Raw genomic sequence first — 10,826 nt, 5'->3', positions numbered from 1 at the left:
AATTAATTAAATTAGGGTGATTATTTATGGTTTTAAATTACTTGTTTTCCCGCACCAACTGTATGTTGTGATCTCTTTGTTCCTCTTGCTCCGTATATGACAATGAAACTTTCGAAGACATTTCGAAGAGTAGTGGTTTCTGAAAATCTAAGTTCTGCAATCAGACATTCTGCAATCGGCTATTTCGCAACCGGGCGTCTGAGAACCACAAGCGATTCTAAAACGTCCAGTTTCATATCTATACTCTTATCTATGTATCTGAACCCCAACCTCATTAATCCAATTGATAACGTTAAAACTGAGCAATCAGCTGAGGAGACCGAACTACAGTACTCCTTATCGGAAGGCGCAATGCTCAATAAATCGGAGACGCAGGAATTGACATTCGAAATACTAGAAACCGTTGAAAATAGCCGCATAGAATTGAGGGGGAATGAAAGACAAACAGCTAGAGGGGCGCAAGGGGGCGTGGCTTAGGATACGAGTCACAAGACACGAAATGGTACTGGAGGAGAGATTAGTCACGAGAAATAAAGAATATTTGACAAAACAAAAATTGGTGGAACAAATGAAAGTCGCTCTGTAATTATGTTTAGGCCCAGGGGATCGAACGACTATGGTACGCGATGGCACTCTAATGAGTACGGTGCGTGTTAGCTGGAAGTTTATTTGTGCGCACGTCGTGATAATTGAGATTGGGATTCCGATTGTAATCTCTCGCTTCCAATTAATTCCATCAGCCTGAAACTTTGACACGCCACCTTCTAATTAAACCACATCACTTCCTCCTGTGATTAGGAGTGGAAAATTAGTGTAGCGAAGTTTGAAAATTGCACTTCATAGAGCTCACATATCTAGAAGATACCGTAATCCGAAAAGTTTGGCATCCGATTTTTAGAAGAATCATAAAATACGAAAAAATTAAGCCCGTTTTCAGGGTAGAAAATGCATCTCTTAATTAGTCAATAAGAACTCTAGTTGCCTTCAATGCTCTAAAAAAAACCCTATGAGTGTACTTTGAGCTCAATTATCTCGGTGTCTATAAGAGATATCAAAAATCTGTAAAAAATGATGTTGATGATAAACAATTTATCAGTTAAAATTATTTCTATATCTTTTGAAGGTCCGGAGATAATTGAGCTCTCAGTGGCCTATCATCGCCAGTGGAGTGATAGCATATGGTCCCCACGCTGCAAACTTTAACCCTATCTATCTCGTTCCCTGTAAGAGATATGAAAAGTTATCAACTAACGAAACGTCTACAGTAATATCAGTAACATTTTATTAGTTTTCAAAATTTTGATTTCTTTGATGGCAACCGAGATAATTGAGATCAAAGTGCACATACCGGGTAGGCTTCTATTGGAGCAATACGGTGTATTTGATACTTTTTGATTTCAAGGTGGAATCTGAAACTTGCTAGCTACATTTTCAAACAAAAAAGTTATTTCCGACGTTCTTTTTGATATGGAACGTGCCAATTTCAAAACTACAGTATCCCGGAAAACAAATAGAAAGACCAACCATCATCCAATGAGTCATGAGTTCTCGAACGTTTTATAAGATGAATAATTGTCAATTTTTTTTTGAAATTTGAGATTTTTGTTTATCAACAGTAAGACGCTTTCCTTTAGAAACAACGGATGGTCATCACCGTATGATCATCACCGTATGAGTCATGTTCTTCACTGTTCCTCTGGTCTTTTTTTCAATACCCTGATGTAAGTGACTCGTGTAGACGACTCAGAAGTGACTAAATTAACTACAGTAAGACGCTCTACTTTGAAAACAACGGTGGCTCAATGAGCAATTTATCTTCTAAAAGAGCCTTGGAAATAAATGAGAAGCCTTTGTAAAAAAAGGAAATTGGGGAAAAAATCGGGAAGATTAAACGCCTAAAATGACTAATCATTAATTTTCAAATGCCCGCTTCAATCTTTGTGTAGATGCAAAAAGCTAGAACTAATGCAGATATGCAAAAATCGACATTTTTCTCAGTAAATCGTACCCACTTTACGATTCCAGGACATCTGATTTCTATACGAATCAAATCCCAAAAAACCTTGTTATTCTGATTGCTCTTCTGATTACGTCAAAATCATTTTACTTATTTATTGTATGTAACTAGTAGAGGTAGAATAAATTAAAAATCAGAAGGTCGTGGGTGTCTCGGATTCTTATGCTTATGCTAGAGCCAACATAATGGTCAGATTAGTACAAAATTGAAATTTTTATGGCTTATGGATTTCAATAGCTGTGTGACGTCACAGCGTTATTCAAATATCTTAGGTTTTGCTTCAAAAATATGAGAACCCTTTAAAAAACGAAAAGAAAAAAATCTCATCAATTTCGGCACCAGAACACTAGATAAAATCTTAAAGGGAGCTGGCTGACATATGAATGGATGGGCAGGGCTCACCGAAAATGAAGGGAGTGAATATTTTTTTTAGCTGACAGCTTCAGTTTTATAAGAAAATGTGGATATTCAGGAAGATATAAAAACAATTGGAAGGAATCTATATCTTTAGTTTTTAAAAATTACTTTCATTAACAGATCCCTGCTCATGAGGGTGCCCTTATAAAACAGGTATTTCAGTAAAAACGGTTTAAATAGCTTGTTTTTGTGCTCAAAATGTATGTGGGACTACGGTGAAAGTGTAAATGACAGTCCTCAACAAGAACACCGTAATTGCCCAACCTATAAGTTTGATTCGACCTCAATTATCTTGCTTTCTATAAATGATATCAAAAAGTAGCCAACTGATAAAATACTTCTGATTTTATGATGAATTTTTTTATTAGTTGACAACTTTTTTATATCTTTAACAGGAGCCGAGATAAATTGGCTCCAAGTTATTACGTGTGGAGGATAAAGATGAGATGGGTACGGTAGAAGTGTGAAAAACAATCCTGATAGCTCCCTGGAAGAAACAATTCTTTGAATCCCATAAAACGGTCGAATTGTGTGCTATAAACTCACCAATTACAGTAGTAGATAAATGCTACGTCGATGCTATACAGCAATCCGTATGCTTGATGACTTAGCTCAACTCTGGTTACAGTAGTCTGTCTTGGTTCTCAGAATCAGGCGACAACGATTATAAAGCATTGAAACTTTTCGTCTGAAATGAAGGAAAGCTATGGGAAAAGGAGCCTTAAAAAAGAAAAAAAATCACGAGATTGGCGAGTTTTATGATATGGGGCCAGATGAAAGGGGGAGAGATGGAAGAATTATAGATTTTATTGGCTGAGAAACAGAAAAAAAAATACAGAAAATATGCGGTTTTTTCTTGATTCCATCAAAACGGAGCAAAAAAACGGAAGAAATGGGGAAAAAAGAGTCGGGAAGCGAATGAGAAACAATTTCTGGGCTTCTGGAGCCGCCGCAGCGAGCTAGGGGCACCGCCGGAGCTCTATCTGCACGTCATCAGTAGACTGGCGAAGGAAACGAGAAGTTAACGAGTGAGCTTAGAGTAATTTTCTCTTGGAACCAAAAAAGAAGGCTATAAAAAGAGCATGTAATTTCCCCGATTTCATGTTCCAGAGTGCTCCCAGACATGCAAGCCCTATCATTTCCTTTATGGGATTTTCTGCAACGACTTTCTCAAAAAAATAAGAATAAAAACGACCGAGAAAAAATTCGCAAAATTTTCAGCTCGGACAAAAAAAAGGATGAAAAAAGTCTGGCACCCAATATTAATCAAATCCCGGAATGACTTGTCTGTCTGGGAGTGAAAACTGAAAGAGTGGAAAAAAAAACTTGAAAAGATTTATGAGCGATTTACCTGGTGGGTTTTCTAGGTCATTTACAATGGTGGCCTAACTTTTGCAAGTTGAAATTTCTAGGCCACCGTAGTTGATGATCTAAAAATAGCCTACCCCATACCTGATGTGTTTTCCAGTTCATTTACCATGGTGGCCTAACTTTTGCAATTGAGTTTTCTAGGCCACAATGTTCAAATGACTTAGAAAAAGTCGCCAAGTGACTGTTAGACCATTCCTAGGTCATTTACCATGATGGCCTAGGAAACTCAACTTACGAGAGTTGGTCAATATGTAAAAATGGCCTAGAAAACACACCAGAGTTATGTTAGGTCATTTTTGGATCATTAACTAACATAAGGTGGCCTAAAAATACACATTGTGAATATCAGACCACTTTTCAACCATCAACTACGGTGGCCTAAAAAATGATATTAGGACAGTTAGGTCATCTTTTTGAAAATGACTTAGAAGGCCTAGAAAAATCATGTTGAGAAAATTAAACCACTCTATTCCTCAAATGTAATCGTCGTTGTCCGTTAAATCCTTTGTGCCTTTAAAATTACTAGTTCTAGCTTAATTTTCTTGACTTGTCGAATTTTCGCATTGTAGTTTCGATTAAAATAGCAAAATTTGAACAAAAACGATGTCGAAAATTGTCGAGAATCAAGCAAATTAGGCCAGAAACAATTATGTGCCAAAAATCCTGACACTTTAAAGGCGCATAGAATTTCATGGCACACGACGACGGATTTGCTGCTGGACCAAAGATGTGCCTTTAAATAATTTTCCGGCTGTGAGGTTCATCGCCACCGGACATGAATAATAGAATATCCGAATGCCGGAAACCGAAAATGAAAAGAGAACTTGATTCTGTTTTTACGGAGAACGGAAACGATTCCTTTTTTGTAGCTCAAAGTGCAAGTATTAGATTTCAGACAACTCAGAAAGATGAAAATCAAGTAAGTCTATGCGATAAATCAATCAAATACTCATATCCAAATGGCTACCTATTCTTGGGAAAACAACTCATTTATGATCGCACTCTTTTTGAGCTACTCTCAAGGGGGATTAAAAGAACATTGGAGGTCATTGTCAGCCCTTTTTAAGTCATATAACTTTTTTAGAGTCATATCTTTTCAAGGATTAAAAAAATAATGACATGTATTTGGAAGGGGAACAAAGGAATCGAAAATAGGTCCACGTTGCTTGAGAAGAAGAAAAAAGGAGATGGGATTGAGAAAAGGGGAGAGGGGTGGTCATAAAAATGGCAGTGGGACGAAAAGTTTGGATTAAGGATTGGGTTCAGAGAATTAATTAAAGTAAAGGGATGATGGGTTTTTCGGAATCTCCAGAGCCAAATATTGAGAATGGTTTTCCCAATTTAATTTTTAACTTTTTATTAAAGTTTCAAAATTGATTCTTCATATTCTCGAAACCGTAGTATCGAAATCTTTAAATTCACATTTTTCATTGATTTAAGAAACTTTTGAGTGTAACGTTTCAAATTTTTAGAACACATAAGAAACAGTTGCCAAAGAGTTTTTCAAAAACGTGCAAAAGAAAACGTCTCATAATTTTTTTATATAAGCCCCTCGAGAAGCTGAACTTGTGGACCCAACGCTGGAGGCGCCGCGTCGCACCAACTAAGCTGAGGCGGCTATTTTTTGAGATAATTTAACTCGGTTCCTGTAAAAGATATCAAAAAGTGGTCAACTAACAAAATGTTATCGATATTATGATAAAAATTTTATCAGGTTAACTACTTTTTAGTATATGTCACAGAAAATGAGATATGCGGGCTCAAAATTGACGGTTCGGGGGAGAGCGTTCTATCCGAGTCGTTACGGTACTCTTTGATATTCAGAAAGCTAACCTCATCATTAAGGAACATCATAAACTTTAGGAACAAAAATACATGATCATATAATTTCCTCCGGCCAATATCTTACCTCAATTATAACGTCTTCCTAGAACTCCTCCTCCTGAGATAGCCATAAAATCTTGGTTCGTGCCGCTCTACCTAAAACTACACTACTTTATGACTACACATGTTTAGAAAACCCATAAGATCTATTTTAAAACAGAAACAATATCCAAAATAGGTTTGTATGTATATGTAAATTACTCCTTCGCGCTATGTTGTTTGAAATTTTGGGCGTCCCTACATTTTTCATGAATAATTTACCAATTATTCAAGAAGTCGGGTTTCTTGTTGTTGTCTGTTTCACTGTTTCTAAAATTAAACAACACCCATAACAATTGTAAAACGGCTAATAATGAAACTCCAAAAATTGAAATAAATATAAGAAAATAAATATTTATCGGAAAAAAAATATCTTGTTAAAAACCAAACTGGAGTCGAATCTGGTTGTGAGAAGATGACACCGAGTAGACTATGAAAATTTGAACATGGTCGAACTTCTGCATCTGGTGTCCTAGAAAATCAAAATTCGGCTATGAAATTATGAAATTAATGTTTCTTGCGTCAAGAGCTTCAAAATGAGTATAATCATGACTATGTTCCTTCAAACTTGAAAATGCATACTTTAAAGGCACACGGGGGGTGCGAAAACTTGAAAAACAACAAATTGAGTCATGAGTATACTCATTTCAAAGCTTCCGGCCTAGAAAATTTATTTTTCAAGTTTTTAGGCCTCTACGGCTCACCCATATTCAAAATTCGATTTCTGGCGCACTGAGAATAGTTCTGAAAGTTTCTGAAAAAGGTTTCAAAAAAATTCAGTTGATGTATTTATTTTGTCAAATATGTCAAAAATGATTTGTATTTTTGAAAAATCAGTGAAATCGGGGTGGCGGGAATGTCGATGGGGGAAGTTGGGGGTTTCAATATTAAAGCTCATGAAAAATTTTGGCTTTTGAAATAAAAAATTATGAGAAATTATAGGCAGGAACTAGAAAGGCTCATCCTGTCCGTCCTCCTCCTTTTTGGACCACTTCTCAGCAGTAGAGGTCTCCATATTTCTGAAAATCAAAAAATCTGAATCTAAAATTATCACACTTAACTCACTTGACTTCTGAGTCCGCCGAAGCCCTTGGCGTCGAAAAAGACGACGAGATTGTCGAATCTGTCTCCAACGATTTTCGTTTTCTGGAAAAACAACATACAGTAATCGAACACCTGCAGATCTAACTCACATCGCTGGTCGTTCTTCAGAAGGCTCCCGATATCGTTTAGCTCCAGCCGCTGCTCTTCTGGGAACCAGAAGTCCTACGAGTCTGAAAATAACATTTTAGAAGGGAAATTCTAGAAACTTCTTTTTTCTTACTCAGCCGGAAGCTCCGATCCTCCTTGTGATGGTGTGGCGGCTGGAGTGGATGGCTGGCTGAGACGAATTTCTTCTTCTGCCGTCAGTGGTTTCATCATTTTAATTGTTAATTTTTTGTAGGTGATGACGTTATTATCGGCTCTTGGAAGAGGTTCCAGATCATCGGAATTTTCAGAATCCACCACCACCTTCTTCTTCCTCCCCCTTTTACTGCCAGATGTCGAAGGCGCAGGCCTACGTGCAGCTTTCCTCGGCATCGTGATCTTCTTTTGCTTTTTTCTTGGACGTCTTTTGGGGACAGCAACTTCTTCTGCGACTTCTGGAGATGGCATGGCTGGAGTTGGGACATCTGCTGCGGCTTCTGGAGCGGCTTCTGGCACAGCTGAGATGGTCGGCACTTGAATCCTACTTGGAGCAATCTTCCTGGTTCCTGACTTTATCTGTCTTGGAGTCTTTGGGACCACAGAGTCTTCGAGATGTGCTACAGGAGCTTCAGGAGAAGATTGTACAGGAGGCTTACTCGGAGCAATCTTTCTGGTTCCTGACTTTATTTGTCTTGGAGCTACTGGAGACGACGATGACGTCGGCAGGTTCCATGCTTGATCACACGCTTGCTCGTCGATTCTCAGCTCTGGTTCTTCACTGGAATCCCTTTCTCCGTAGCGTCTTTGAGACGTATCTGGAGCAGAATCATGATCATAGGAGCTACTAGAAGTCAACTGGGATTCTTCGTAGTGCCTGGGCGAAGTGGAAGGCTGGACGTCTGAAGCTGCCTGTTGAACATCCGGTACGTGTTTTTCGTAGCGTCTTGGAGAAGTGGGATCACTTTGATGAGACAAGTCTGGAGCAGAATCCTGGCTACTTGAAGGTTGATGCCAGCTTGGATGTTGATAAAACACACCACTAGCGTCATTGAAGAAATCTTGATGGTGTTGGAGAGGAGTTGGCAACGGAGCAAATGGATGAACCTGGAGACCAGATGAATCTGGAGTCGAACTGTAGCCATAAGAGCTGCTAGGAGGAATGTCGAATTGGCTTGGACGTCTATAAGGTTCGCTTGGGCCAGGTTCTGAAGAATCGGCGGCTGGAACATCTTCATAATCGTCAGCAGGCTCCGGTTTGATTGATCGAGTCGCTGGTATCGGTGGAATGTTTGAAGCAGCCTGTGGAACCTCATTCGATGGTCCTTCTTGCTTCATAGGCACCTGTGGTTTGGCAGCTTGAGCGTGTTGATCTTCAGCTTCATGGGATCTATCATTCGAGTCCATTTGAGAATTGCACATCGGAGCTTTCGAAGCTTCTGGGAAAACTGAAGAATCCTCATAGTCATCTGCAGGCTCCTGTTTGATGTTAATAGTTCTTGGCATTTCTGGGTTCTTCTCTACTGGTGGTGGCTGAAGGGTTGGAGCTGCCTCTGGCACTTGATTCGATGATCCTTCTTGCTTCATAGCAGCCTGTGACTTGGTAGCTTGTTTATCTTGCTGAGCATCCTCATCAACCGGCTCCTGTTTGATGCTCCTGTTCAGTGGAAGTGCAGGTTCTTTCTCATTTGGTGTAGGACGAGATGCTGAAGCTTCAACTAGCTCCGGCTTGATGCTTCTAGTCGGTGGCACTGCTGGATCTTGCTCTGCTGGTACTGGCTGAAGATGTGAAGCTTCCTGTGGTAATTCTGTAGCTGGGTCCTCCTCTGTCGATGATGACGAAACTTCAAGTTCAAATCCCACGACTGGCGTATCTTGATCCTCCATGAAAACCTGTGGCTCTGGAGTTGGAGCTTGTTGATCTTGCTGGAAATAGTCATATGATTCAGGGGCTGGAGCTTCTTCTCGTACCTGACTGGCTGCTTCATTTTCCATCGACACCGGGTAATCAGCAGCATGAGCATCTTCTACAGTGTCCTCTGAAATAGAATTTTCGTGTCCCAGATTTGAGGATCCCTCATTCTCCAGGGAATTCTGAAGGTCGCCATCTTGAACATCTTGAGCTTGAAGCTGTGTCATCTCCTCATCTGGTGCCTGTGGAACTGGTGGCATCTTATCCGATGGTCCTCCATTTGCCTGCGGATCGACGATTTCAGCCTGTCTAGCTAGATCTTTCTTTTGTTGCTTGGTGAGATGATCAGGAAAATGTCTAGCATGAATGTCTTCATCAGTGTCCGTCACCTCAATTTTAATCGACCTGACGTCTTTCATGCTAAATTTCTTCTTCGCCGGCTGTGGAGCTTTTCCTGGACCGTCTTTGATAGTTCTACGGACTGGCATTGTTAGAGTCTTCTCAACTGGAGCATCCACATGCTCAGTTTTGACGTTTTGAGCAGCAGCAACATCGTTAGAAATGTTAGAAGAGGCCTTTTTGAGTGTAGCTTCTGCAGCATTGGATTCTTCAGGGACTGGACACTTTCGAATGATTCCTGGAGGCTCTGATGGTGCTGGTGGCAATGGCTTCCATCGTGGTAATTTCACAGGAGCTTCACACGGTTGTGGTCCATTTTCTGGAATTTCCTTTTTTAGGTTATCAGTCAGAATTTTCATCTGCTCACCTGGATTCTGATCTTCGACTGGAGTTGGGGCGGCCAGCTGCTCAGGAGGATCATTCGAGTTCACAAACTTTACTGCACATGGGGCTGGAAGGTTCAGATCCAGTGATGGTAGTGGATGAGCCGGTCGTTTGGGAGTTGGGATCATTGGAGGTGGTAGGTTGAATGATGGGAGGACTGGAGAAATAGGAAGCACAGGATTTGTAGCCATCGGAACTGGAGATCGGAGAGTTGGAGGTGGACGGTTGAGTCTTAGATCAGTCGGGAACAGACATCCGAATCCCAGTGGTGGTGGTGGAACCGAGAAGTCGTGGATAGGAAGAGCAATCGAAGAGGCTGCTGGAGGCTTCGGAGTGGATGAAAGACTTGGAGAGGGAAGATTGACAGATTCCGACATCCTTGGCTTCTTGATCGGAATCGGAGAAATGGAAACTGGAGCATCACTCTCTTTTACTGGCTCTGGGTCCTCTTGATGACATCCTTCCTCGATAGTGTTTGCTCGGTGACCTTTTGAAACTGCTTTGCTCTTTTGTAGTTGACGCTTTTGATAGCAGTCCATGCCAGGGGACTTGGAAGTTGAAGCAGATTCCGATGATTCTCCAGTTTTAATTTTTTTCAAGATCCGTGCGCAATCCTCAAAATCAAAATTTGTAATGAGTCCGGGCGCTGGCACATTCTGTCGTGGAGGATTCGTCGACGAAGAACTTGGAATTCTAGGATCCTGAGGAGTTTCGATGCTTGAAGTGGAAGGTCTCGGAATTTGATGGTCTTGATCGTTGCCCTCCTTCATAGTCCGAACCTCCTCCTCCTTCACAGGCACAATGAAGGTCTTTCTGATGAACTCCTCGTGATCTCGGGAACGATTGGTAGAGTTCGCTCCTTTCGGCAACCAGCAACGCCGCTGGTGCTTATGAGCTTTTGCCGCTCTCCATGTCACAAAATATGTGTGACACGGAGCGCAGTAAAAGTGGAAGCACTGGCTGAAAACCGGAATTTTAATCAAATTTCTCTAAAAAGAATGTATACCTGTGCTCCCCAGCGTGCTCGAATGTGTCTTCGAGATCTCCTACAAATTTGCAAGTTTCCCCGTTTTTCAACGGGTAGATGCATTTGTATAATTGCATCTGAGGTGATTTTCTGAAGATTTAGACGATCTTTGATATAATAGACTTTGGAATCACTCACTTATATTTCACCATCAAAGCCTGGTTATAATCGTCAACTTCTTGGCGATACAT

At 40.5% G+C, this 10,826-nt stretch overlaps 1 protein-coding gene across 1 annotated transcript; it reads right to left on the bottom strand.

Moving 5' to 3' along the window:
* Nucleotides 1-6,677: 6,677 nt before the first annotated feature.
* Nucleotides 6,678-10,826, bottom strand: CBG03627 (the record flags this gene model as incomplete). Its single annotated transcript, XM_002647047.1, has 6 exons — nt 6,678-6,747; nt 6,794-6,874; nt 6,922-7,002; nt 7,053-10,568; nt 10,615-10,725; nt 10,774-10,826. 6 exons carry the CDS (start codon nt 10,824-10,826, stop codon nt 6,678-6,680), a joined length of 3,912 nt encoding a protein of 1,303 aa, XP_002647093.1.

This window comes from Caenorhabditis briggsae (genome assembly GCF_000004555.2).
Source record: "Caenorhabditis briggsae complete genome, chrIII, whole genome shotgun sequence".
Taxonomy (NCBI): Eukaryota; Metazoa; Nematoda; class Chromadorea; order Rhabditida; family Rhabditidae; genus Caenorhabditis; species Caenorhabditis briggsae.
This window is presented reverse-complemented; position numbering and strand designations above follow the sequence as displayed.